Source organism: Calonectris borealis, chromosome 1 (assembly GCF_964195595.1).
Source record: "Calonectris borealis chromosome 1, bCalBor7.hap1.2, whole genome shotgun sequence".
Taxonomy (NCBI): domain Eukaryota; kingdom Metazoa; phylum Chordata; class Aves; order Procellariiformes; family Procellariidae; genus Calonectris; species Calonectris borealis.
Genome location: NC_134312.1, coordinates 23,007,077 through 23,033,894, shown reverse-complemented (window position 1 = coordinate 23,033,894; position 26,818 = coordinate 23,007,077). Strand labels below are relative to the sequence as shown.

At 42.2% G+C, this 26,818-nt stretch overlaps 1 protein-coding gene across 1 annotated transcript in view; it reads left to right on the top strand.

Moving 5' to 3' along the window:
• Window positions 1-26,818, top strand: part of MAPK12 (mitogen-activated protein kinase 12) — a 40,760-nt gene continuing 13,942 nt past the window's right edge. Inside the window, exons 1-6 of the mRNA XM_075146608.1 lie at window positions 1-218; window positions 1,041-1,170; window positions 11,069-11,127; window positions 16,114-16,225; window positions 24,540-24,569; window positions 26,272-26,319. Of these exons, the coding sequence (XP_075002709.1) occupies window positions 103-218; window positions 1,041-1,170; window positions 11,069-11,127; window positions 16,114-16,225; window positions 24,540-24,569; window positions 26,272-26,319 (495 nt within the window). The 5' untranslated portion in view covers window positions 1-102. The remainder of the gene's footprint in view (window positions 219-1,040; window positions 1,171-11,068; window positions 11,128-16,113; window positions 16,226-24,539; window positions 24,570-26,271; window positions 26,320-26,818) is intronic.

The following is a 26,818-nucleotide window of genomic DNA, read 5'->3' as shown; positions in this document are numbered from 1 at the left end:
GCCCAGCCCCTCACCGCAGCCCGGCTCGGCGGCGCTGGACGCTCCCGCTCCCCCCCCGCCCGGGCTCTCTGTCGGTGCGTGCCGGCGGGGGGCCGCAGCGCCATGTCCTCCCCCAAGAACGGCTTCTACCGGCAGGAGATCACCAAGACCCTCTGGGAAGTGCGGGACCGCTACCGGGACCTGCAGCCGGTGGGGTCCGGCGCCTACGGAGCCGTCTGGTGAGCGGGGCCAGGCGGGGCAGGGCAGCCCCGGGAGGAGGCGGGGGGGGGCGGCGGCGGGTCGCCGCCGTGGCCTTTGCCCCGGGCCGGGGGACGCGGCCCGGCCCGGCCCGGCCCTCCCTCGCCAACTTTTTCCGGTTGTTGTGCCTGAGCCGGCCTGGCCCCGCCCGGTGCTGCCGGACCCCGCGGGGGCTGAGGGGGCGGCCCCGCTGCCCACCTGGCCGCCCCGAGCTGGGCGCCGGGAGGCGGGCTGTGCCGCCGGGGGAGCCCAGCCCTTCGCGGCGGAGCGGCAGGCGTACCGCGTTCCGCACCACTCGTGTTTTCGTCCCCGGAGCAAGCAGAGCCCGGGGCGCCGCTCCCGCCCTGCCCAGCCCTGCCCGGGGAGCGCTGCCCGCGGCGGCCGGCCCCGGCCCGCGGGGTGCGGCTGCCCCGGAGCGGCAGCGTCCCCAAAACCCGGGGTGTTGGCCCTTGGGACGGGACACCTGGTTTGGGTTTGTGTTGTTGGTGGGTTTTGGGGTTTTGTGGGATCTTTTGGGGTTTTTGCTTTTTTTTTCTTCCTCCCCAGATGTTCCCCTTTAAAGCTTTTGAAAATTGGCTACTTTTCATCATAGGGCCTGGCAGCGTTTTAAAAGAATGAAACTAGGCGCCGGATGCTGCTAGCGAGGTGTTTTGGGGAGGTGGTCTCCTCCCTCGGCACAGGGAGGCCAGGCAGGCACCTGGCCTGCCGCAGGTTGAGGGCCGGGCAGCGCAGGGCAGGATGCGGCCGCGTGCCGCAGTCTCGCTTCGGTCCTCGCTCACCAAACTCTTCCTTTTCCCTTAAAGCTCAGCCGTCGATGGAAGAAGTGGTACCAAAGTGGCCATTAAGAAATTGTACCGCCCGTTTCAGTCTGAACTCTTTGCCAAACGAGCCTACCGAGAGCTGCGCCTCCTGAAACACATGAAGCACGAAAACGTGAGTTGGGTCGTTAGCAGATATCCCCCCCAAGGCGGTTTACACACCCTAAAAACAGAAAGAAAATTATGCAGAGTTGGACAAGACAGATGTGTGGCTGCATGGAATTCAGGAGGCTTTGGGCAAGACCTGCCTGTCTGTCTTTTGTCTGTCTGTCCTTTATCTGCCACCATCAGTTCGCACAAACTAGAATATCCTGTGGGAAACACCACTTCATTTCCATGTAGGAAAGGTTGGGTGGGGAAGGTTAGGACCACGGTGGAATTTGTGCTCAGAGCTAGCGAGAGAGATTAAGGAGCAGACATTGCAGTCTCCATCGCTACGTTCCTGTGAGGTGCAGGAGAGTGCAGAGCATGGGTCTGTGCCAGTGGGTCTCAGGTGCCAGCATCTCTTTTTTTCTGAACCTGCATGAAGATGGCTATGGTACACATGCATATCTTTGGGGAGGGAGTAGGGTTTTCCTTTTTTTTATTGTTCATGAAGGGTTTGAAAGTTTTGGGTTCATACTAATGTGAAACAGGAGAAGTTCGTGAATATATAAATATTATAGATTGCTTTAGTGGGAAGCAGAAAATAGGATACAGAGCTCTGCACAGATTCCCACGTAACGTGAAAGAAGAACAGCCGTAGAAAGAAGTGTTGAAAGTGTTATTGAGATAAAGATACTTAGTTCCAACGGTGTTTAGCAGTTTAAGAAAAAAATAAAGGAGGAGAGATTTGTGTGAAAACAGTTATTGTGGGGTCAAAGCACAGACTCCAGGTGAGAGGAGTCCCAGGGTGGGCTTGGAGGATCACAGTAGTGACTTTAAATGCTTCACTTTCATCATGAATGCATGTGAAAAAAAGAGGTCGGAGGGAGTTGTTAAAATGATGCATAAGAATCTGTTTAAAATGTTAATAATGTAGGAGATTAGAGCACATGTCCATTCAGATGGCCTTCAAGGAAAGCTAAGAGATCGAAAGTGAGGATAAGAGAAACTGGTAATAACAATAGCCAGTCATTGCCATTTAACATTATGGTATTAACATTGTGGGTACCAACAATATCCAGGTTCATTTTGAAGAATAATCTGTTGGATGTCCTGATTGTCCAGAAAAAAACAGACCTTTTTGTAGGTTTAAGAACCTGTGTGCCTGTTAACATTTTGGTCTGAATCTTTTAATACATTTGATCGCTTTACTTCATTTCGTTGAAGTAACTGCTTTATAACCACTGCTGTATATGTTAAAGAGTTAACATTTGCAGGGAACTTCTGTGTCATGCATGTTTCATACTCTCAGCATTTTCTTTACTGAACATTTGGGAGCAGAGCAGCTCAGGCAGTTGCCAAACTCCTAACTGTGTCCAGAATTTTGAGATTATTTTTCTTCCATTTCCCAGAATAATCTGTTGGGTAGCATTTTCCACTCCCGGTGGTTTTTGTGCGGTGTATGCCCTTCAGGATAATACTCTGGAACCCCTCCATGGACTCGTTTGATAATTAAAGAGTCTAGAAGAAAATGCTCACTGGGGAACATAAGCACGATCTGTAAAAGTTACAAATCAATATATATGAAGGAAGGGAATAATTTACAGTCTTAGGAAACAGTTTGGGCCACAGAAAGAAGAATCTGGTCTATGTACTAAGGAAAAGTTTTACCATGAATTATGGCATCTACTTATTAGAGAACAAAGACTGAATAAATGATCCTGCAGGGATCTGCGGCCCATGGAGGCAGAAGCTGACTGCTCCACCCGTCTGCAATGAGGCTGAGGTGGCAGTACAGCCCGTCAAGAGAGTTTCCATCCACCATCCCAGCCTCACGCCCTTCTGTCGGTCGTTTCGCCCACGGTGAATTAGGAATAGCAGCAACGCCTTTTAGGATTTCTAGTCCCTGTGCTGATCTCAGGATACTCCTTTAGCTGCTCCGCCCATCATCGTCAGGATTTTTAGCCCTCCCCTTTCACCCACCACCATTCTGTCAAAGAGCCTCTTTTTTGCATATTTCTGCCAAAGGATGGATTTACAGGCAGACAGTAAGGTCCTTTCCGCTTCACATCAGCAGCCCACAGTGTGCTGTGCACACTCTTAATGATAAGGACAGTAGTGTCCATACACACAGCTGCCTGTTCTCTGTCGCTACCATCGTGGCTTTTGTCGGTCTGGCTATGGAGTTCTGAACGGGCCCCACTCACGTGGGTGCATATCTCCTTATAACAGGAATTAGTAGAATAGAACTATGATTCAAGTATCCTTCCTGATTTTTCTGTTCACTAATACGTTACAGTATACTTCTATAAAATGGCAGTTACCTGTCTTTCTGGCTGTACTATAAATACAACTGCTATTAAAAATTAATAAATGTGTCAAAGACCACAACAAAATAGCGATGCCACTGTTATCTTGTCTTGGGTGTTGATAATCTAAGTATGTAGAGAAGGTGGTGTGTGATAGCCAGTCTAATGGTACTGCCACTATGGATTAGACACGGGATATTGTTGCAACACTTAATCTGCCAGCACAAATCTTGATCTTGCTTTTTTCCTACTTCAGGATATAAACTATTTCAAGGTTCTGTTTATTTGATAGTTAAAATTACACCCAATTTGCTCTTCTGATCTATTTTTCTCTTAAAATGACCGCTGTAATCATGATGCATTTGATGTTGGATTCCATGAAAAGTGTGATGTTTTGTTTGTTTCACCATGATTACCTCTCGACGGACCATCTCTGCCCTTCATAGCTTTTGGGGAAGTGTTGTGTTAAGCATGTAGCAATACATTATCACAGTTTATTTAATCTTACGCTGTAATCAGAATGATGGAAGAAATTGTAATGGTCTGACACATTGTGTTAAAAATAGCATCTCTGATCCTCCATTAAGGTAGCAGAAGATACCATTAAACCTGTGCCACAGTGATATAATTCATCAGCATGTCACGCTTCAGTGAAGAAAATGGAGGAAGACTTCTGCTTAATACCCTGGATGACCTCCTTTATAGACCCTTTGAGGAATATGCTCATCTCCTTAATGTTGAAGGGTTGTAGGATGACCAGGAGTCCTGTAAAAACAAATGTAGGAGTCATCCTACTGAATTTTACTGGAATTGTGTTTTACCTTGTAAGGAAGTTAACTCATGGGTCAATTTGCTTGTTTGTTTAGATGTTTTCAGGAGGAGGCAACTGTGGTTGCTGGCATGACCATCTTCATTATACATGCTAGACCTTTGTTCTCCCTAATGTCTCTCAAGCGGGACATTACTTAAATGTAGTGAGGGATATTTCTATGTAAACTGTGCAAACTTGGTAGCATGTGACTTCTCATCAACCCTTTGCAAACAAATCCAGAGGAGAAATGGTGTTGAGGACCATGGAGCAGAGGCTGTGTGTGAAGAGGACCAGACCTGGCTGTTAGGAGACAAATCACTGTCTTTAATGGCACTGGTATCCATTTTTTTTTGTTAGGCCTTTTAATTTGAGAACATCTGGGATGTTTCACAAACATCATGAGCTACTTCTGTTGCCTAGTCTAACCCAGATCAATTCCTCAGACATTGCCAAAAAGAAAAGTTAGTTTCCAGCGGGATAAGCTGCCGGATCACTGTGTAGCTGCATAAACAGATATTCTGGCACAAGAGAGGGAATGGTGTGAAAATGAGGAATAAAAACAGCTAAGGCAGAATGAAGAAAATGCTGTTTTGGGGTTTTTTTCTTCATTTATTCATGCTAGCTTGAAGTATTCATCCCACTACAGCCTTAGCAGCTCTTGATTATTTCTTTGGCATCTGCTGCGTCTTGTATAGAAGAACAGACTGTTTACCTTTAGGAAGTTTTTTCTGGTAGTGCTGCTTTTGTTCCCTGTTTCTTTCCATTTTGAGTTCAGTTAAAGTGAGGACCCTTAAAACTATCTATTATGGCTCTGACTTAAAATGAAAACCAGTGAAAATATGGCCAGCATGCTAACTTTGGCCCTTGCTTTAACTCTCAAACATTTGCATAGCTCTGCATTCGTGTATTCTTCTGAAGTTAACGGAGATGTCTGCGTATGCAAAGCTAAACACAGACAAGTAAGCGGAGGTGCAGAACTGTTAGTTTCATTTGGCAAATAACTTGGATTTTATTCTGCATTTGGACTGGAAGTGATAGCATGATACCCACTTTTGTTGAAACAACTGCATAGTGACTCGTCCAGTCCTGGTGCCCTTCTCACCTCCCAGTTTGCTAACAGAAGTTTTGAAGTTGCCAGCAGGAGTGCAAAATATCTAGCGAGGGGAGATGGCACTGGAGAGAGAGAGAAAAGCAGCGGCTCGTGCTGATGTCTTGTGTCAGAAGAGAGTGTGGATTTTTTGAAAGTGTGGTATATGCATATGTGTATGTATATATGGATATACCTATGTGTACATACATAATTCTGACCCAATTCTACCAACTTAAATTCTATATGTGTTTCTGGCATAAAATTCTTGACAAATGCCCATTAAATGTTTCTTGGGTCAGTTAATATTCTACAGATGTTTTCTCTTCCTGGAAACCCTGTATGTAAGAGGGAACTGCAGTATTTGTTTAAAGGTACACTGTATTTTGCTCTCATTCATTGCTCTGAGTGGAAATTATTCTCTGGTGTATTCCCACATCTGAAGATCAGTGTGTGTTTTGCATTATGAGAACCATGTAGCTTTTTTTCCCCCTGTTGGAAGGAACTCAGGTATCCAACAGACACCAAATTGTCTGTCTCTCTACAGTTATGTTTCTGAGGATGATGCAGGCCTTCACTTTTAGGTTGGCTAATATTTAATTCTGTTGACTTCTTTATTTTGAAAAAATGTTGGGCTTTTTATTTACACCTACACAATATAAACCAAGGGAGGAGTTTTTTCCAGAGAAAATAGTGGGGCACTCTATGTTCCTGCCTGAGAAAATGTTAAAACTGTCACCTTTTGCAGTTCATCTAGCCTGATGTGAGAAGAACAACAGCCTCTGCAGTGTACAAAATCAGACCAAGAAGGGAGTTGTAGATGAGTGATGCCTTTGCAGATGAAAACATGCTCACTAGGTTAGAAGAGGTTTCCTGCAGCAAGTCCTCCAGGACTGCACCAGCTAAAAATTCACATCCTTTGGGTACACAAGTAAAGTGCAATTCAGGAATCCTGGCTGGCGAAGGCAAACCTCCTTATGGGTCCTTATGAAAGCAAAAATACAGTTATAACAGTATAGTTTATTGCTGTCAAAAGGTTGTAGGGAAGAAATGCTCCTGGCTGCTTTTCTGTGGTCTGAAAGCTTAGCACAGCTAGGGAGCTAACAGGACACCAGCATCACTTATTTTGGTACTCAAAAGCCAACAAATTGACATAGTGGTATTGGTTGTCACTTCTGCTTATTTTCACAAACCTGCCTAATAGGTGTTTTACCTAGGCTGGGCTTCAGCTGATAGCCATTTATTCACACCCCAGCCTTGGGTACTAATAAAGCAGACTGATTAGCCTAGTCCAGTAGATGAAAATAAGACAGCACTGAAACCCAAACCTTTGCTTTGGATTGCTATCCAGTCCAGAGATGATGATGTACCTGTCCGCAGGATTTAGATCTGTCCGGTGTTACATATGGGTCCATTGAAAGAAGAGCGTGGTGAGGTGCGTGGGTATGGCTTGTGCCTGCCGCTGTGCTGACTGGCAGGAGAAGAGGAAAGGAGCTCTCTGTCCGTCAGCAGGCATCCCTTGTGTCATGTAGCTCTAATCAGTGAGGAGGAAAGGTGATGGTGGTGCAAGCCTTGTGCGTGGATAGTTAAAATTTTACAAAGATTGAGACTTCTTAGTGTAGTAAAAGGATGCAGGTGCCCTGTGATGTGGAACAGCGCAGGAACAGGAAGTTGAAGCTAACCCTGCAGAAAATTTAATGCAGCATAATATGTATGTTCTGTGAGTTCTGTGCACCCCAGCAGGGATCTCTCGTAAAAATCGTATTTGCGTTTGTAGCCCAAGTGCCAAAGCCATTCAACTTCCCTGTGTTTTCATGCATAACATCCTCAAGAGAAAGCAGCACTTAATGTATGAGACATAACCTACCTTACTTATTAATTTATACAAGATCCAAGTCTTTCGTTCATGTGCTGCTGCTTACATCAGAAACTTCCCTTTAGAGAAATGCAGTGGAACGGTCCTTGAGTAAAAGTAATCCAACACTTGAAAGTGCAGGGGAGGATAGAGATGAGGAGCCATTCGCTGTTGTGCTCCACTGCTGGAGAGACATTTGGAAAAGGAGGCAGCTGAGAAGGGAAGGGCAGAAACCACCTTACCAACGCAAGGCTGTTATGTATTTGTTGACAGTAGTTAAAGTCGGTCAGGGTGGTCAGTATAAATGTCTTGGGGGGGGGGGATGGACAATAGCGGTAAGAAGGGTGGGAGACACTGCCACCCACTCCCCACTGGCTTCAGCAGGAAGAGAAACAATCAACAAAGTAAACATATTGAGTAAAAGCATACCTGTGGAAAACAAGTTAGACCGGTAGATGGGTAGTTTTGCTGTTACTGTGATTTTGCTTTGCAGGAAGATGGGAGAGACATAGTATTATGCGCTCTCCTCAAGATACAAGCAAGGAAGGTACTTCAGTGGAGGCTGCAGAAATGCAGGTTGGTTTTCAGTCAGATGGGTGGTAGGAAACAAGGTGCATCCTTTGTGGGCTAATTCATTTGAGAAATTCCCTTTTGGCAGAGGAAAAAAATGAGACCCTAAAAGGGCAGTGCTGCTGCTGGTTTCCACAGATACTTTTCATTGCCATCACAGAGTACACTGGGTTCATTCCTCGGCTGTGCTTCCATCTCTGATAGTATCCGTAATTGTGCTGAATTAACACCAAAAATTGATCTACAGAACGTTTCACAGATACCTCCGTTACATTTCGTATCGGCCACGCTATGAAAAATAAATGATTCTTGTAATTGTTTTATGGTGGGTTACTTTTGTGCTGGGGCATTATCTTTAAGTATTGTAAAGATTTTTTACAAATACTGTATTTAATTGAGAGCATTTTAGACAGATGCAGGATTTTCCATGATATTATGGAAGAGGGAGTTTCCTACACTTTGTCCAGTTCTTTTCCTTTTCCTGAAGAAGTAGCTGGAGTTGTCTCTTCCTCGGAGGATTTATTTTATCCTGTACCTCCTTGTGCTTAACATATCTGCAGAAAGCTGTGACCTAAATGGAAATACTAATGACTGTGTTCCAGTACAGGAAAATCATCCCAAAGTGCAGCTATTAAAGATCACTGAGGAAAAGGAAATGGGTCCCTCACTTTTATTTTATTTTTAAATTGATTAACTATAAGTATGTCTTACCATTTTGGACACTGAAATGGATTTCAGGATTTTTAGAAAGCTTGCTTTGTAAGGCAAGAAAAAGAAGTATTTTGAAATCCTTGGCATGTTAAAAGAGTTTTCTGGTTTATTATTTACAGTTCCCTTCAGCAGGAGCTGAGCGTTGGTCTTGGTGGTCTCCTTTACTGCGGAGGCTTTGCAGGAATGATAAGCTTGTCTCCATGAGTTTGCAACCTCACCTCAGAAGTAATGTATATTGTGTATCAGGCAGTATTAAGTAACTACCGGGAACTCTGTTTGCTTGAATGGAGAAGCAGTAAAATGTTAGTGAACTTCATTAAGTGTGTTTTGGGGCTGGTATGCTCTTTATGGAAATGTGTTCTTCATGCTCCCGCATTTCACAGCGGGCGCCTGATAATGCCGTGGTGCACAGATGGAGGTGGTATGGCAGACACGCTATTTCATCCTCTGCTGTGTCCCTTCTTATTGTGGTGTCCTGAGTCTTTTACTGCTACATTCAGACGTGATGGGCTTTATTTTCTCCCATTTCTTGCTTAGGCAAATGAAGGCATGGAAATACCTCCTTGAGGAGAACAAGCAGGACTTCTGAAAAAGTGGGGCTTAATAGGGAAAGAAAAGCATATTGGATAAGATTACTGTTAAAACATTAACTTCCTTCTTTTTAATACTGAAATCTTTGGAGAGGACACAACTTTTCTGGCTGTGTATGCTCTGTGTGTGTGTATGTACACACGCTGCCTTAGGAGATGCCCGTAGAGCTGCATTAAGCTCCATTGTTGTCGTGTACATCTTCCTAATTCCTCTCTCCTCCCTTCCTCTCCCTGCCTCCACATAGAAATGGAATATATATATAAAACTGTCATGCAAAAAAAAAAAAAAATTCTTGCTGTAATTTTAGCACTGAAGGTATTACTTCAAATAATAACCACATCCTCTGTGGGTGTAATTATTGTTTTATGGTAGTTATATTATTCTTTTTTCATTAGTTTCCTATAACAGTCCTCAGGAAAATATTATTAGTGATTTTTTTCAAAGATATATGTGGCTACAAAGAAAAAGAGTTGTAATTTTCTGTCTTCATCTTTATTAGTTTTTCTATCTTGTTCATTGTTATAACATTTTGATAATATGCAGGCTAACTGTAGTAGTTCCCCCTAAATGTGGAAAAGATAAAAATAAGTGCAGTAAGGATTTCATCACAGTTGGAGATTTTTATTTAAAGCTTTAAATAAAGGAAGTTGCCTTTCTTTTCTTGCATTTTTTTCCTGCATTTCTGCTCTCGCTTCTTTTTACTTCCACGTACTTTTTTTAAGGAACTCTGTTTTGTGGAACAATTAAGACATAGTAGTAATGTCCAAAATCCATCTTAATTGTTATCAAAGTGGATTTTGCAGTCCTTCTTTTAGTACTTTGATGGTAACATCAGACAACATAATATGGTGTTACCCCTGGTGCCTTTCTTGCAGTTTCTAATTCTGTACAGTTTTATTTTGATATATAATCTGATGTCCTTAAATTGTTTGGCCATGGAGATAGGTGTGAACAAGGTTATAAAGGTTATTAGTCTTTTGGCTTGCTTTCCAGCAAACCCCTGCACACCCCTATCGACATGACAGCCTGCACCTGGGAAACACCACGAGCAGTTCAGGGATTCGGAGGCTTCCTCTGAGCAGACAGAAATGGTCGTGAATTAGTAGTAGAAGTAGAAAAGGAGCAACTCTAAAAGCCTGTGCTGTTTAGGCACTACCTGGATTAAGCAGGATCCAAGCTGAGATCTGGCTTTAGACAATTCCAGCTACCTCTTTTTGGAGCATTGAGTTCTGTATATTTAATTTTCTGGTGTTTAATGGGCTTGAGAGAAGCATTGGCAGTTACCATAATGCATCTAGTCAGTTGGTATAGTTCTGCTGAAAACCAGACTAGTAGGAAAAACTGTGGTGGGAAATCCGTTTTACTGGATTGTTATTTCTCTTGAGTGATAGAATGCTTTTGTTTGACAAAAAATACTCTTATGGAGAACCTAAGGTATAAGCCATGGTAAATCATATTAAGCGCTTGTAATTTACTCTCTATAAAAACAGTTTAGTCCTAGTTTCTTCTCCGTACTCCCAATTGGATATTGTAGTCTATGTACCTAAATTACCCTGTTACTGAAATTAGAAGATGTTCAAAGTGTTCTTCATTGTCCGGCAGCAGGCCCAGCTAGGTGAATAGCACTTAATGGCTGCTTCAGGTTATAAACCAATTTGTCTGGTTTATTTTTGACACTTGAGTGGTTCAAGTTAAAAGATACTCTCTCCCCTTACATAAAACTGTTAGCCTCTGAACTTTTTGTTCAAGTAAATACTTTTTTTTTTTGTCACAGAGTCAAACAGCCCTCAGAGTTATAAAATTTAACAAATAACAAATCCTGGTGTTGCTAGGCACTACTTTAGGTATTCTTTCTGCCATCTTTATGCCTGTAACTAATGTCTCACTATGGAAATGTTTTTGATTATATTTTTTCACTTATTATGCGGGTCGGGATTTTTTGTGTTAAATCAGTATTAATCCATGTTTGTTTTTTTTTCTCTCCCTTATTTTTAGGTCATTGGAATATTGGATGTGTTCACACCAGATGTAACACTGGAGAAGTTTAATGACTTGTAAGTTCTAAGTTGTTTGTGTTTGGGAGCAGGGCATCCTTGCTTGTGCAGGAGGAAAGGTTGTTGCTTTTTTAGATGGAGAATTCAAAAATTGTTGCTTCATGGATCTTTTCTGAATTTCATCTTAATATAACTCTTATGTGCAACTTCAAAATTGGTAGGCTGGGGTTTTCAGATTGTCATTAGAACCAGTTACCTATCTTATAAGATATGTACTTCTTTCAGCCCTTAGTAAATGGCAGTTTGGTCGATTCCCTAATCCACCTTCAAGTACTGATTCCTTACCCTAAGGTCCAGGTTCCCCAAATGATAGGACAGTTCTTAACCCAAACAAGTAGGCTGAAAATGATACCTGCTACACGACACGTCTCCAGTGTGATCCATCCTGGTTCAAGGATTAATTCAAAACTGCTGATGCTGCTGAATTTTTTAGTGGTTATCTGTGCTGTGGTTTGTTGTACTCCCTGACTGGTTTCCTAGTCCAGTGGTCCAAACAGCACATGATATAGTTCATTTCTAGCACCAGGCATGTACATCTCCCTGACCTTTTGGCAGCATCTCAGACACAAGGTATTTAGCATGTCTGTTGTTCTGCTTGTGGATCCTGCTGCGATTCTTGTGAATTAGAGTCACTAGAGAAACAGTGATCAGAAGTCCTGGTGGGCTTAATGTAGATTTCATGTTACATTCGTAGAACTATTCTGGATTTCATCTAATGTAGCTATGTTTCAAAAACAAACTTTCATTTTTATAGTTAACAAAGAAAGCTATCTGACAGGAAAATGTAGAAAATGAAGTACAGAAAACATGGACCGTGTGTTCATATTGATCATTTGGGACAAAATGATCATTGAGCCAAAAAGGATGTTGTCCATATTGCCTATTGTGCCAGCATTTTATATAGCATATGTAATAAAATGCACATATATATGATTAGCATTCAAGCACTCTGTTTTAAATGGGACCTTAAAATCATCCGTCAAGTTTTGGAGGCGCAAGTCAAGTAGGAGGGACATTTTTATAGCTGAAACTGCATCAGGTGGACCTATGGCAAAATTTACTTTCAAGACTTTGGACAAGCTGTTAGAGAAGAGCAGAGGTAGATGTGTGACATTTAAAAGAAAAGTGGAGAAACTGCTTTTGTGAATTCAAGGTCAAATGGGTCATTTAAGGGAGACTTCCTTTTGGCTGACTAGTCATGAGACATTATCTGTGGCCTATTGTATAAAGATTATATTCAAGCAGATTCGTGGCTAAAAGCAGCAGGAGCAAGGTGGGTGGTTTCACCAGAGCCAGTCCCTAAAGTTGGTATTAGCTAAGAAACCCAAGGTCTCAGACGACTTCTAGCCCTAGGATGCTCCTGCTCTACCTGCCACTCTGGTCACCTGCTCGTCTACTCTACCAATCAACATAACAAAGGTTGAAGACAATGTCCCATTTCCTTTATGAAGGAATATTCAGCGTCCTTTCCCTGCTCATGCTTGTATTGAACTTCCTTCAGTTTTAGAAGTTCAGCTGATTGAAATGGTGTACAAAATCAGAAATGCATAGATCTTTACCAGTTTAAGTCCCACTCTACCAGCTGCTTTTCACCCCCTTCATCTCTATTCCTTGCATTGTCTGTGCTTTTATCATACACAATGTGCCAGAACAGGTTGCTGCCAGAACTTGCAAAGAACTTAAATGCGTTAGGGATCAAGTTCCCGTTGAAGTGAATTAGTAATCAGGTGCCTAACCTCCTCAGCTTATCTGAGGATTCCAGCTGTGGATTGTAAAAACATTTTTGGTAATAAAAATAAGTTTGCAAATTTTTAAGTAGTGGACAAAGTGACAGAAGTGAGCCCGTAGTGTTTCATAGAATCATTAAGGTTGGAAAAGACCTCTAATTTCATCGAGTCCAACCGTCAACCCAACACCACCATGCCCACTAAACCATGTTTCTAAGCACCTCATCTACACATCTTTTAAATACTTCCAGGGATGGTGACTCCACCACTTCCCTGGGCAGCCTGTCCCAAGGCTTGACCACTCTTTCAGTAAAGAAATTTTTTCTAATGTCCAATCTAAACCTCCTTGGCGCAACTTGAGGCCATTTCCTCTCGTCCTATCGCTAGTTACTTGGGAGAAGAGACCAACACCCACCTCGCTGCAACCTCCTTTCAGGTAGTTGTAGAGCGCGATGAGGTCTCCCCTCAGCCTCCTCTTCTCCAGACTAAACAGTCCCAGTTCCCTCAGCCGCTCCTCATAAGACTTGTGCTCCAGGCCCTTCACCAGCTTCGTTGCCCTCCTCTGGACACGCTCCAGCACCTCCATGTCCTTCTTGTAGTGAGGGGCCCAAAACTGAACACAGCATTCGAGGTGTGGCCTCACCAGTGCCGAGTACAGGGGCACGATCACCTCCCTGCTCCTGCTGGCCACACTATTTCTGATACAGACCAGGATGCCGTTGGCCGCCTTGGCCACCTGGGCACACTGCCGGCTCATGTTCAGCCGGCTGTCAACCAGCACCCCCAGGTCCTTTTCCTCTGGGCAGCTTTCCAGCCACTCTTCCCCAAGCCTGTAGCGTTGCCTGGGGTTGTTGTGACCCAAGTGCAGGACCCGGCACTTGGCCTTGTTGAATCTCATACATTGGCCTCGGCCCATCGATCCAACCTGTCCAGGTCCCTCTGCAGAGCCTTCCTACCCTCCAGCAGATCAACACTCCCGCCCAGCTTGGTGTCGTCTGCAAACTTACTGAGGGAGCACTTGATCCCCTCATCCAGATTGTTGATAAAGATATTGAACAGGACCGGCCCCAGTACTGAGCCCTGGGGAACACCGCTCGTGACCGGCCGCCAACTGGATTTAACTCCGTTGACCACAACTCTCTGGGCTCGGCCGTCCAGCCAGTTTTTTACCCAGCGAAGAGTGCACCTGTCTAGGCTGTGAGCCGCCAGCTTCTCTAGGAGAATGCCGTGGGAGACAGTGTCAAAGGCTTTACTGAAGTCCAGGTAGACCACATCCACAGCCTTTCCCTCATCCACTAGGCGGGTCACCTGGTCACAGAAGGAGATCAGGTTGGTCAAGCAGGACCTGCCTTTCATGAACCCGTGCTGGCTGGGCCTGATCCCCTGGTTGTCCCGCACATGGCTCGTGAGCATCCTCAAGACAAACCGCTCCATAATCTTCCCCGGCACCGAGGTCAGGCTGACCGGCCTGTAGTTCCCTGGATCCTCCTTCCGGCCCTTCTTGTAGATGGACGTCACATTGGCATTGGTTTGATCCCATTGTTTGTTCCAATGTGTTGCTCGTAAATGATTTCTAAAGTTTGGATTTTCAAACTTGGATAGGAGTGGGTTTTCCCTCCTTACATTTTGTTTGTTTCTCCACCCACCTAGACCTCTCTCTATTTGACTGTAAGAGATTTGAAGTCATCAATTTGTAAACTTAGCAAATTGTGCGTATGTAAAAATACAGTCTTATTTGTCCTTTTCATCATATTCTTTACAGTGCTTAATGGTTATATATTGTTTTGACTTTGTCTAGTCACATAAGCCTTGGGATTTGTACAGATGATGGCAAGCAAGCAAAATCCTAATGAATGCTTGAAGGTCACTACTAGTAGTAAAAGATGTGTAGATATTTCTCTTGCCCCACCTCTTTCTACCTCTGTTTTTTTTCTAGAACAGTCACTGAAGGTTTTTTTATGGGAAAATGGGAAAATGTATTTAATTAGTCTGAGGTGGGAGGAGAACTTAATATGCTTTCAACAGTCAGGAGCATCAACAAAGAAGTTAAACTCCATTTCCTAAGTCACTTGGTCTCTTGATGGGAAACATCTTGTATGTTATACTGGGGGAGAGAGAAGAAATGTCATTCTCTTCTCCATATTTGCTCTGTCCTTATGTAGTTACAGAATTAAATTGCTCATCTTTTGTATCCAAAGGATGGTGAATTTGTCAGTGAATGCTGGGACTGGGAGCCTGAGTCCTGATCCCCAAAGTTGTGGGGAAAAGTGTTTGGTACCTAGGAAATGTTGAAAATACTACATATAACTGCTAGTGACTAAATCAGTGTCCCATTTCCCTTATGACTTTACATTCAATTTCTGTGTTGTTTATAGTTAGAATTCTAATAGAATAAATGAAGTTTTCATACAGATTTAATAGTAGAAATCAGCAGAATTATAATTTGCATATTTTAACCAGAGGAAACTCATTTAAGTCTAAATAATAAAATTTGTAGCTATGAAACAATGATCACATCTAATTCTTTCCTTCATGAAAATGCATCTGCTCGTCTTTGTAAGAAGAGGAAAACTGATGACTTTATTCTCAGGTGCCAGACGTGACTGTCTGTCTGTGTTCAGGCCTGACTTTAAGGGTAGACTCTGAAGGATGAGTTTACTACAGGCAATGTGAAGAACAGTTTTGGATCTTAAGTGAAGAAGATTAGCCTTGAAATGCCAGCTTGGCATTCTCAAGCTTTCTGTTGCTGGTGTCCCTTACCAGTACTAAGTACCGAAGATCCCAGTTTATCATCCCAGATGAAAATTAATGCAAGTTATTGTTGCCTCCTAATTTGATCGACTGTATTTCGTTACGTCTGACCTTGTCTATTTGAATGAACCATCTGGGCAGTTTGGTTGCTGCTAGTTCAACGCTGTGATCATGATTGTGAGATAGATAGCATTGCGTGAATGTCTTCGTTTTCTGTGTAGGTGTCTTTGAAATATCACACGGCTAACTAGTTCAGAATCTGCACTCTTCTGATAATTAGCATCTTTCCATAATCACTGACAGGGTTGGGCAATACCTCTTTATGACAATCAAAATAGATAAAACCAGAGAGACTTGCAGGGGAGGGGGATGATGATGGAATTGTTTGGTAAATGGAATGATCTATAATTAAATATTGTCACTGAACTACATCATAGAATTATGTTTCAATTTATTTGACAAATTAAAGTTATTCTGTCTTTTTTTCTTCCTTTTTTTTTGTTTTAAGCTACCTTGTCATGCCATTTATGGGAACAGACTTGAGTAAGATAATGAAGCATGAGAAACTAACTGAAGACCGAATCCAGTTCCTGGTATATCAGATGTTGAAAGGCTTAAAGGTTTGCCACTTTTACTATTATTTTGATTTCGCAATCTTTTTTCCTAGTAAACCATTATGGAGAGCTATAAATACTTATCATTTGATAGCAGGATAAAATTTATCTTGCCTTGTATAGTAAAAGTAATTACATTCTGCATAGCAGTTGTTTTGTGATGATAAATGTTATCTGGGGTTTTTTTGTATGATGGTTTTGTCTGTGGCTTTTTTCAAGCAGAAAGAAAAGATAGTCATTCAAGATTTCTATAGTACATTGATCCAGAACGACCTTGGCTTCCTTACTTGAGTACACCAGAATGTCCCTGCTGTGATTTTTAGTTGCCTTCTTTCCCAGTAGTTGATTGTGGTGCTGCTTTGCCACATCTCTTACTGTGACTAGTTGGAGAGCACAGAGACTGAGAATGAAACCACTGTTGAGTTCAGCAGAAGGACTCCCCTTGACTTGAGCCCTCAGCTATGTCGTCAGATTTCTCTAATTTCTCTAATTTGAAAATTTTTCCATGGCTTACCAATACTGGTCTGACACACAGTTGCTGAGGCACTCTGCACCCAACCTGCTCCAAGTGTATCTTTCTGTGCTCTTCTGAAGAGCATATATATGTGTGTGCGTGTGTGTTATATACATATACATGCGATTGGGGTGTGTGTGGATGTGTGTGTGTGTGTGGATATTTATACCATACCTATATGTATGGTACAGATATAGGTATGGTATATACATATATGCTAAATACTGTTTATTATTGCTACTGGTTTTTTCCTCTATTTGGCTTTTAAAAAATGGACTGTGATTATTAAAGTTCCTATCTTACAACACAAAAAGAAGATACTGTTTAAGCTCCCTGTCCATCTATAAGCTATATTAATGTGATATGAAAATGCTTCTCAGTCTAGATTGGTACTGCAGTTCTGAAATTACAGTGTTTGCTTTTTGGATGTACACAACTGTTGATCATAAAAAGGCTATTACTTCTTCATTATTTTTTTCTTTTGGTGACACGATTCCAAGAGAAGAAAAACCTTGACCTAGCTCTGCAGGCTTCAGCCAGGCTCTCCTGCAGTGATGGCCGTTTAATTCCCTTTGCTGCTCTGGAGATGCATGTTGTAATGAGGCCATGGAAAGGCACTGCCTGGAATTGCATGTTATTCCTTGGCTGCTGCTTGCACTGTGCAATTTTGGTTTTACGGTCCTGTGCCTGCAACATAAAACAAATGGGCAGACTTTCCTTTGTGCTCGTATGGAGATCAGTGGAATCGGTGTGCTGAAAGGTGTGTTGCATAGGGATGTGCTTGTGCAGTGGAAATACAGAACTGGTTTTGATACAGGAAGGTCTGGCACATCCATCAGGATGGTGATCCTTCCAGATCTATATTTGCATTGCCAAACACTATTAAAAATAAATAATATTGCAGGACCTGGACAAGAACATCAGGAACAGCGTACCCAAGATTCCTTTGTCGCTCAGTACTTAACAGATACAGAAGGGCAAGTAAATTGTTTTACTCCCATCACAAAGCTTAGTAAATATACTTTGTTGTTGAGTCCTGCATTATTAATTTCTCTTTGACCCTACCTCAGATTCTGTGTTCTTCATTTGGTAGATTTTCACTCACACAGCCTTTTACATATGCTAAATAATTATCCTTTCTTTTCTACAATTGTGCATTTAAATGCTGTAATTCCCATTTTACAAATGCAGAAACTAAAGCCAAGTTTGGGGAAATTGGCTTTATTTAAACTAAAGGGAATCCATCTCCAATCTGGTCATTGAATGTGGAGTTATGATTTCAGTTTTGTACTTAGATCTGTAATTACAAAGCCATGTCCTAATAAGTGTTTTCTCAAGAACCATATAAGTGGAGTGGTCTGTTTAGTTGCAGGTAACTGTCTGGGAAACAGGTTTCCAGCAGAGGCATGCTATTCACCAGAGATGAAAAACATCATTTGCTCTAATTTTACAGGCAAGCAATATATGAACTGTAAAAAATTAGCTTGAGTGTAGTGGAAAGGATGAATAATTAATTTAATCCCAGTGAAATAGCTTAGAAACATATTTTGGTCCTAGTGGCCTAGATTATCTCACAGAGGCCAACAGAGTGGAGTTTGTGGGTTGACACCGAAGTCTGTTGGATCAGTAAATGTGGAAGGCAAGCGGAGCAACTGTGAGTGGTTGACATACATCTGAAGAAAACAGAGCTGGAATTAAAGGGGATGTATTGGGTTTGTGTGGCAAGGTTTGGTAGTGGGGGGCTGCAGGGGTGGCTTCTGTGAGAAGACACCAGGAGCTGCTCCCCACGTCAAACACAGCCAGTTCCAGCTGACTCCAAGACGGACCCGCCGCTGGCTAAACCTGAGGCCATTAGCAATGTTCATGGCACCTCTGCGATAACAAATTTAAGGAGGGGTAAAAACGACTGTGCAGCAGCTGTGAGAGAGGAGTGAGAATATGTGAGAGAAACAACCCTGCAGACACCAAGGTCAGTGCAGAAGGAGGAGGGGAGGAGGTGCTCCAGGCGCCAGAGCAGGGATTCCCCTGCAGCTTGTGGAGAAGACCATGGTGACACAGTTTACCCCCTGCAAGCCACGGAGGACCACATCAGAGCAGATATGCACAGTGCAGCCCATGGAGGACTCCATGCTGGAGCACGTGGATGTGCCCTAAAGGAAGCTGCAGACCATGGAGACCCTGCACTGGAGAGGCTCCCGGCAGGTTTTGTGGCAAGACCTGTGGCCCATGGGCGACCCACACTGGAGCAGTCTGCTCCTGAAGGATTGCATCCCGTGGAAAGGACCCATGCTGGAGCAGTTCGTGAAGGACTGTGTCCTATGGGAGGGACCCCACGCTGGAGCAGGGCGAGAGCATGAGGAGGAAAGAACAGCAGAGACAACGTGTGATGAACTGACCACAGTCCCCATTCCCCATTCCCCTGCACTGCGCGGGGGGGCGGAGGTAGAAGAGTCAGGGGTGAAGTTGAGCCTGGGAGGAAGGGAAGGGTGGGGGGAAGGTGGTTTTAGTTTTGGTTTTTATTTCTCACTATCCTATTCTGTTATTAATTGGCAATAAATTAAATTATTCTTCCCTGAGTCTGTTTTGCCCGTGATGGTAATTGGTAAGTGATTTCCCTGTCCTTGTCTCGACCCACAAGCTTTTCCATAGTATTTTCTCCCCCCTGGTCCTGCTTGAGGAGAGAGAATGAGAGAGCGGCTCGGTGGGCACCTGGTGGCCAGCCGAGGTCAACCCACCACAGGGGAAAAGAGCAGGAAGTTCTTGATGTAAGCTGCTATTCCCAGGATTTTATAAAAACGAGGGCAGTTCTCATTCCAGTTACAAGGCAACTAGCAGGGATGCTGAGATAGTTTTAGTAAATTGGTATCTGGTCTCTGTAACTGTGTTAGATCTTCTATAAGAAGTGGTGCACCTGAATATTTTGTCTTTTCCCCCGTGTTTTTGAAGAGCACAACTGTAATTACAATTACCAGCAGGAAATTACCAGCAATTACAAATCACCAGTAATTACAAATTACTAGCAGGAAATAAGACATTATTCAGCTACTAGACTCTGATGTTTTGTCATTTCCTATTGCACAGCAAACACTTGAGAACAGTTTTTACTGTATCTGTTCCATTAAATTTTGGATTCTTCTTGAACCAATTCATCCAGCCACAATAATACACCTAGTTGGAAATATCTTTAAGAAATAGGAGTGGTCCAGTGCTTTAGGGACATTCTTGCAGCACTGTCTGTGCTAGGAATTGGGTTAAGCTGAAAGCAGTATTGCTAGCATGCAGAGAAAAAAGAAAATGGGTCAGTAATTTGTTTCTTCTTTTACAGATATCAGCAACATAGCTGTTTAAGAAAGGGTCTGCCAAGTTTTGCATTAAAATCATGTACTTTTTAAAGTCTACTGTATCTGGATTAAAGACAGCCCATCTGTGTTTATTTAGATTGCTTTTTTGGTGGGGCAGGGGGAACAAAGCACACAACTGTTTGAACTAGCGCTCAGTTGTGGCTTTATAAGAGAAAAATACTTGCAACACCTGGGAAGGAGGAATATGCCACTCAGTAGATCTTCACTGTAAAACTTCCAACTTCCCAAGCTTAGCCTCTCATTTTTGTAATGCATATTTTCTTTTTGCACCTTTTAACTTTGATGGACTCTATTTTGGATTTTTTTTTTGTCTTAAAGATGTTACCTGCAATATGCATTTGTCCTTTGTGTAAAGTACATAAGCACTTTATGGTATCTGTATTTATGTCTGGTCAAAGGCAAGAAGTCTGTTCATCGTTTTTGTCACATTGCACTTCTATTGTAACAACCTGTTTACATGTGACAGTTAAATGCATGGAGAAAAAACTCTGCATGAGTGATGTTTTGTGAAGGGATAAGAGAGATTTTTGCTAAGCCTCCAAGTCAGTTCCTTGCAGGCTTCATTTCTACATTCTATCTGTAGACTGGTTCTGGGTTGGTTGTATACCAAAATGCTCAACAGGCTTGATTTAAAAAATGTATATAAATTGAGGTCAATTGAAAGTTCATACTGAGTTCAGGAAGATTTGTATCAAGCCCTCAGGTCTTTGCTCTGTAAATCTATACAGTCCTTGTTTCTCAGTTAGTTTTTGTTCTTGCCATTTTACTGTCTTTTTCTATAGAGAATGAAATATTAATTTCCTTTCTTCGGTGAGCCTTGTAGTTTATCAGAATTTAACTTCATCTGTGGTAGGAAAAAACAATGCGATTTGACACTGCTTAAAAACAATGATGCGCCTCTCCTTTGTCTGTTTCCTGGTCGGGCCTTAGCCTGGCATTAAATTTCACTGAAGTATGAGCTTGCAACTTGGAAGGGCTTTCACCATTTTTTTTGTTTGACAGAAAAGCTCTGTATTGTCAAAGAGTACAGAAGGCAAGCTGAACATGAATGTCTTTATGTAGGTGGAAAGGAGCTGGAGCTTCCAGCGCTTTCAGTCTTGGGTCCCTCTTCTGCAGGAGTGCCAGTTGGGTTCCTGTTCGTAGGGGTCTGGGGAGGGGGGTGGCAGTCCTGTTCCTTTGCTTGTACAGTATCTGAGAATGGACGGATAGCTCTTGGGCCATACAAACACCTGTTCAAGCTTCTTTTGCCATACTCATGGCAACATTTACCTGCTCTAGTTCTCTCCTTTTGTCATCTCTATTTACTGTCTTTTGTTCATGTTTATGTTGTTTTTTCTGCTGCTCTGCTTTCCCTTCCCCCCTCACCCATTTCCTCTTCACTTTTTCCTTCCCTGCCAAGTCACTCCTCATTTCCATTTTGCATGCTGCCTAGAATACTTTCTCCTGAGTCTTTTCTAATTCCCTTTTGATTAGCTTTTTATTTTGTGTAGAGATTGCATATACAGACAAGAATGCTTAGAATTTAGACAACTGTTGGATAGCTTCCTAGCAGAATCTGAAGCTTGCATTCAAGAATTTATGCATGCTACCAAAAATTGTCTTTAGGATAACGCATAGAGCTTCGGTGCTCCAAGGCACTTTGCTCATGTTAACTGGGTTCTTGAATCAAGTATTGTTCAGGTGAAGTGGTAATAACATTGTGAAGGATATGTCTGCTCTGGTCTAGATGTTTTTGCCATGTTAAGAGTGAAAAGTCTGTCAATAAATGGATAATTTAATGAGGAGAATCAGTAAGAATAGGATCCTGTTTCAGAAGGTTATTGAACTGAAACGTAAAATTTTCTGAACGAAGACTGGTGTAGTTCCAGTGCTGCTACCTGCCAGGAGATAATAAAATGCAGTTAAAAAAATACTGCTATTGTTAAAGAAACATTGCAGCACAGCATCAGTATTTCAGCTTACAGGAAGGCTGATGTGTACATTAGCACCAGGAATAAGTGCTATTTCATGTAGTCTCAGTAGGGTTGCATTAAGAGGAGTGTTTAGAAAATATAGGCGTTCTCCCCAAAGTGTTAACATTATTTTGGTGCTGTGAACACTCATAAAACATTCAGTGGGATGAGAACGCCAGCTAAACCATGCTCTTCGCCCCCAAACAGGTGAGATTTACTTTAACTAAAACTCCGAAGGGTGCAGTCCTTTTAATTCCTGTTCCTACATGTCACATTCTTAGGTGCAGAAACTCCTGGGTCTGCCAGTTACTTCCTTACTGTCTACAGTCATACCAGCAAAAATAGCCTACCGAATATTTTAAGCATCTGCTCTGGAAAATCAAGAGGCTTCAGTAAGAAGACATTGAAATGCTTTAGAATGCAAGTAGTCATTGTGATGTACTTGATCAAGATGGCTATTGACAGAAGTCATCAGCTTTTTCCTCTTTTGTTGGGAGTCTAACTACTTACAGATACATTTCTTTAAAAAAAAAAAAGAAAGTACATATCCTCTCTGGTCTCCGCGTACAAATGACAAACTTCCTCTTTTTGCATCTGGTTCCTCCCGTCCTGATCCACTTCATGCACATCCCTGACAGAAACAACATTTCGTAGTTCTGCGTTTGCTATAGCGGTTTTACAGCCTACGTTCTGGGGAACAGCCCTGTGCCCTCAACCCCGTGTGTCTGCCCCAGGAAATCCTGTGAAGTGCTTTGGCAATTCCTATGGGTGATGTTAAACCTTACCTCATCTGCAAGTAATACACAGCAGGAACTGGTCTACCACAAATGCCAAGTCCTGCATGGACTTGGGCACAGCAGTCAGCAGTGTGCCCGTGCGGCAGCGAAGCCCTACCATAATCTGGGCTGGATTGGTGAAGTTTTAGCCGTGAGGTTAAGAGAAGTGAATTTTTTCCCTCTTTTCAGAACCTACGAGACCACATCTGGAGCACTGTGTCAGGTGTAAGAGAGGAAAAAGTAAATGTCAGAGATTTTATTTTTGTTCAGTCACTGCTTTAAAAATTTGGTGCCTTAAATCCAGGTCTGGTGCTGCTTAGGTTGTATGGGTTTTGTTTAAGTTCAGAAGCCTAAGTCTGAAGTGCTCATTGGATCTGTCCAAGGAAGTTGGCTTTGATCTGTAGTTTTGCTTTCTTTTCCCTGATCCCCTCATCAGGTAGATATGAGGATCCCTTTGCAGAGGGACTGTTGCATTTACAAGGTTAATTGCTCATCTTCGTGGCTGCTGGGGAAGAAGACAACAGTTGCTGGGGCTATGGCTGGTTGGCAGTTACCCTGCAAAGTTCAGTGCTTCGGTGAGACCACCTGACTGTCCCTGGTTGGTCTTTCCTGGCTCTGACAGCTGGTTTCCAGTAACTCTTTTCCCGGTTATCGTCCCATTCTTCAGGGTGGAATAAAATGAAAACTCTCCAGCTGAGGCTGGTGGGATTCGCATCTCATCCGTCTTTTCTGGGGACTTTTTAAACAGCCGTTATTGTTGCTTAGTGTCAGTAGTATGAGCTGCCATCAGTAGTATGGTCTGTGGGGTTTTCAGATCAGATCCCCGCACCTGAAGTGAACAGCAGTAGCACGTCTCAGGCTGCTCTTGGAAAGCATGTCCTCAGTTCAGGACAACTTTCTGCATTTCAGTCCTTGCAAGAAGAGATGCCTCTGTCTGAACTAGTGACTAGAGGCTCCCTTTATTGTCTGTGATGAAAATAGTGGCTTGCTTCTAGGGCATCATTCAGCTGGAGAGAGGAACCATGTACCTCAGTGGGGAGCATTTGGTGACAGACATCTGTATTTGGTCTGGTGTCTTCCCAAAAGAACTAGTCCTAGGTGTCCAGTTTGTTGGTTTGACTTTTGAGAGCCCTTAAATAGGTCACTGGAAGGGCGATGAAAATGTTTGGGTAAAGGAAAGTGTCTTGTAACATGGCTTCTCGATGTTTCATTGAGGAAGTATTGAAGCATGTGGCAAGACTTCTCAACTAAGACCTTGACTGGCCTTCATCCTGATCTTAAATGATTTCTAAAAACTCAGTACTGCTGGAGCATATGAATCTAAACTATGATGGCACAGAGCAGATGTCTATTGCAAGAAAGCATTTCTGATATGTAAAATAGTAAGATTTATTTTCATACATATATATATATATATATATATAGCAATGCCAAAAATTAACTGGAAACAGGATTTTTTGTATGGGAAGAATTAGAAAAAACTGTATGATCTGTTGCAGTACTCAAACTGATTTACTGGTTTCTCATTTCAGGGCAAAATGCTAGTTTAATTATCTGAACGTTAAAAACATAGCTAAAAAAATCTTCTGTGCAATAAATAAACATTTTCTAATTTCAGATTACTTTAGCACCACGAAAAAGTACTTTCTCCCCTGCCCCAGGCAACTCCCTAAAGTCAGGACCTCATTAACTGAAAAATACTTTCTCTTTTTACAGTATATTCACTCATCAGGCATAATTCACAGGGTAAGTGGAACCAATGTAACAGATGTTTATATTCTGATAAAGCGAGTGGTGTTTGTGTATAAGCATGCTCATAAATATGCCTGAACTTCTCTTTATATTGTCTCTATTTATAGTGTTTGATGATGCCTTTGGCTTCTTGTTCAATAGGAACAAAAGGTGGTATGGCTACATCAGTGTAAGTTGGGCACTCAAGTTGTGCTGAATACAGCTTGGATTTGGATTTCTTAAATTACTTTGTGAAGTTGAGTTGTAAGTCCTCACAAGAGCAAACAGTGTCTAAACTGAGATGGATAAGAGGGTTTTTTGGCTTTTTTTAAAATTAAGATTAAACTTTTAAAAACAATTTTTAAATGTTGTTTAAACATCACGTTAATGTTCAAAGTTGGGGGGGCAATTAAAGCATAGAAACTGAAAAAATAGTCCAAAATTTTAGAGCCTTGAAAACCTCAATTTTTTCTGAGAGAAATCAAGCATCTGATTCTTTTTGAATCCCTGCTGTGTCTAAAGTCCGCTTAAAATCACATTTACACTGTGAAGAAGGAGTTCTGAATGATGCCCTTGCGGTACCAAGCAGCATGACTTCCCCAAAAACTGCATCAGAACAGTAGAAACTGGCCATTTGTAATAAAATATCAGGAGTACCACAGAAAGTGCACATTGTATAGTAGCTTTAAGCTGGACATGGAAACTACGCAAACTGCCAAAATAATGTAATAAATTGATATTTTTATTTCTACAACTGCTGTGATCATGGTCTAAATTTACAGTTGCTTAGACTTCTTCTAAGCTCCCTCCTGATGGTTCTTGAGCTTCTTAGCTTCATTACAGTTCTTTGCGTCAATTTATTTCTCTCCAAGGCCCCTCTGATTTTAAAACATATTCGTATAAAACAGCTGGATGCCTTTTAAAAAGTTCAGAGAGAAGATTTCTCTAAATGTCTTGTGCTAAAGTGACAAACAAAGGTTTGCAAAAGCGGAAGGAAAACTTACATCTGATTTTTTTCTTTCTAATTGTGAATGTCTAAAAGTCACTGATGTTGCAAAGTCGTCGTAGTCGTTGCCAGTACTCTTCTCTTTGCTGCTAAACTTAGAAGTACAAATTCTGAAGATCATTAAGAAGTCTCTACAGGAGCTAAAGAGGCTTAAGGGAATTTTTTTTCATGCTGCAGTCTCCATTCAATTGACTTCGTTAGGAAATTGATTTTCCCACAGAAGAGAGCATAGTCTTTTATGTAAAATCTTGTTTGATTCCTTCAGTACTCCTTCTAGGTATATCAGGGTATGGAACCTTTTTAAAGTATATTTTGATATGCAATGTGTACAGTCCAGAAATATATATGTGAATCCTTAATTTTGTGATGTTATTGTAAAATGCAACAAATTTATGTCCAAACCCCACTCACAGTAAGATGAGTGAGTTTCTTCACTGGCAAATATTTTCCTGACTTCTAGCAGAAAAAAAGCTGATTTGTCTGGGGGGGAAACATACTGGAAAAAAGCCACACATATTCAAGTTTGTGTCTTTGTTTCTGCTATTTGTTATATTTAATTTTCTAATTTAGATTTATGACGTTGTTTTACCTGTTGCTGTTCTAAGTAATTGTATGAAAACCATTAAACCGAAATGAAAGAAAGAAAGAAAGCGTGCTTTATTGTGCTTGCTGTAAAATAAATAATAATGTCTATTTCAAATCTGATTACAGGATCTAAAGCCTGGAAACTTGGCAGTAAACGAAGACTGTGAATTGAAGGTAGGATATATTTATTTGAAAAAACCGTTAGATGTATTAGAAATACACCGCAGAAGACAACGGGTGCAATAGACGTGCTGGCTGGTTTCAGTGATGGGCCAGGCTTTCAGCCCCCGGGCTTTGAGGAGTCATGGAGAAATAGGGGAATGCTGGAAAAGGGAAGGGAAGAGGATTAGATGGGCAGTGGTAACAATCTTGAAAAAAATTACAAGAGACTGCTCCTTATAAGTATTTTCCTATTTGTCTGTCTTCAGTCGCCACAAGAATAATTAAATATTTATTTAAGAAATAAAGCCCTGAATAGTGAGAATCTTTTCACCTCCTATTCGTATGTCCTTGACAGACAAATGGCAGAGGCGATGATCAATTTCTGAGATCATTCTAGAGCCAAGCACAAGAAGTGGCTGCACCTCAAGCTAGAAACGTTGCCCAGGATGTCCCAGCTGAAAACATCCAGTCCAGATAGGACGCTCTGGGAAGCTGGTACCCAGTGCTAACA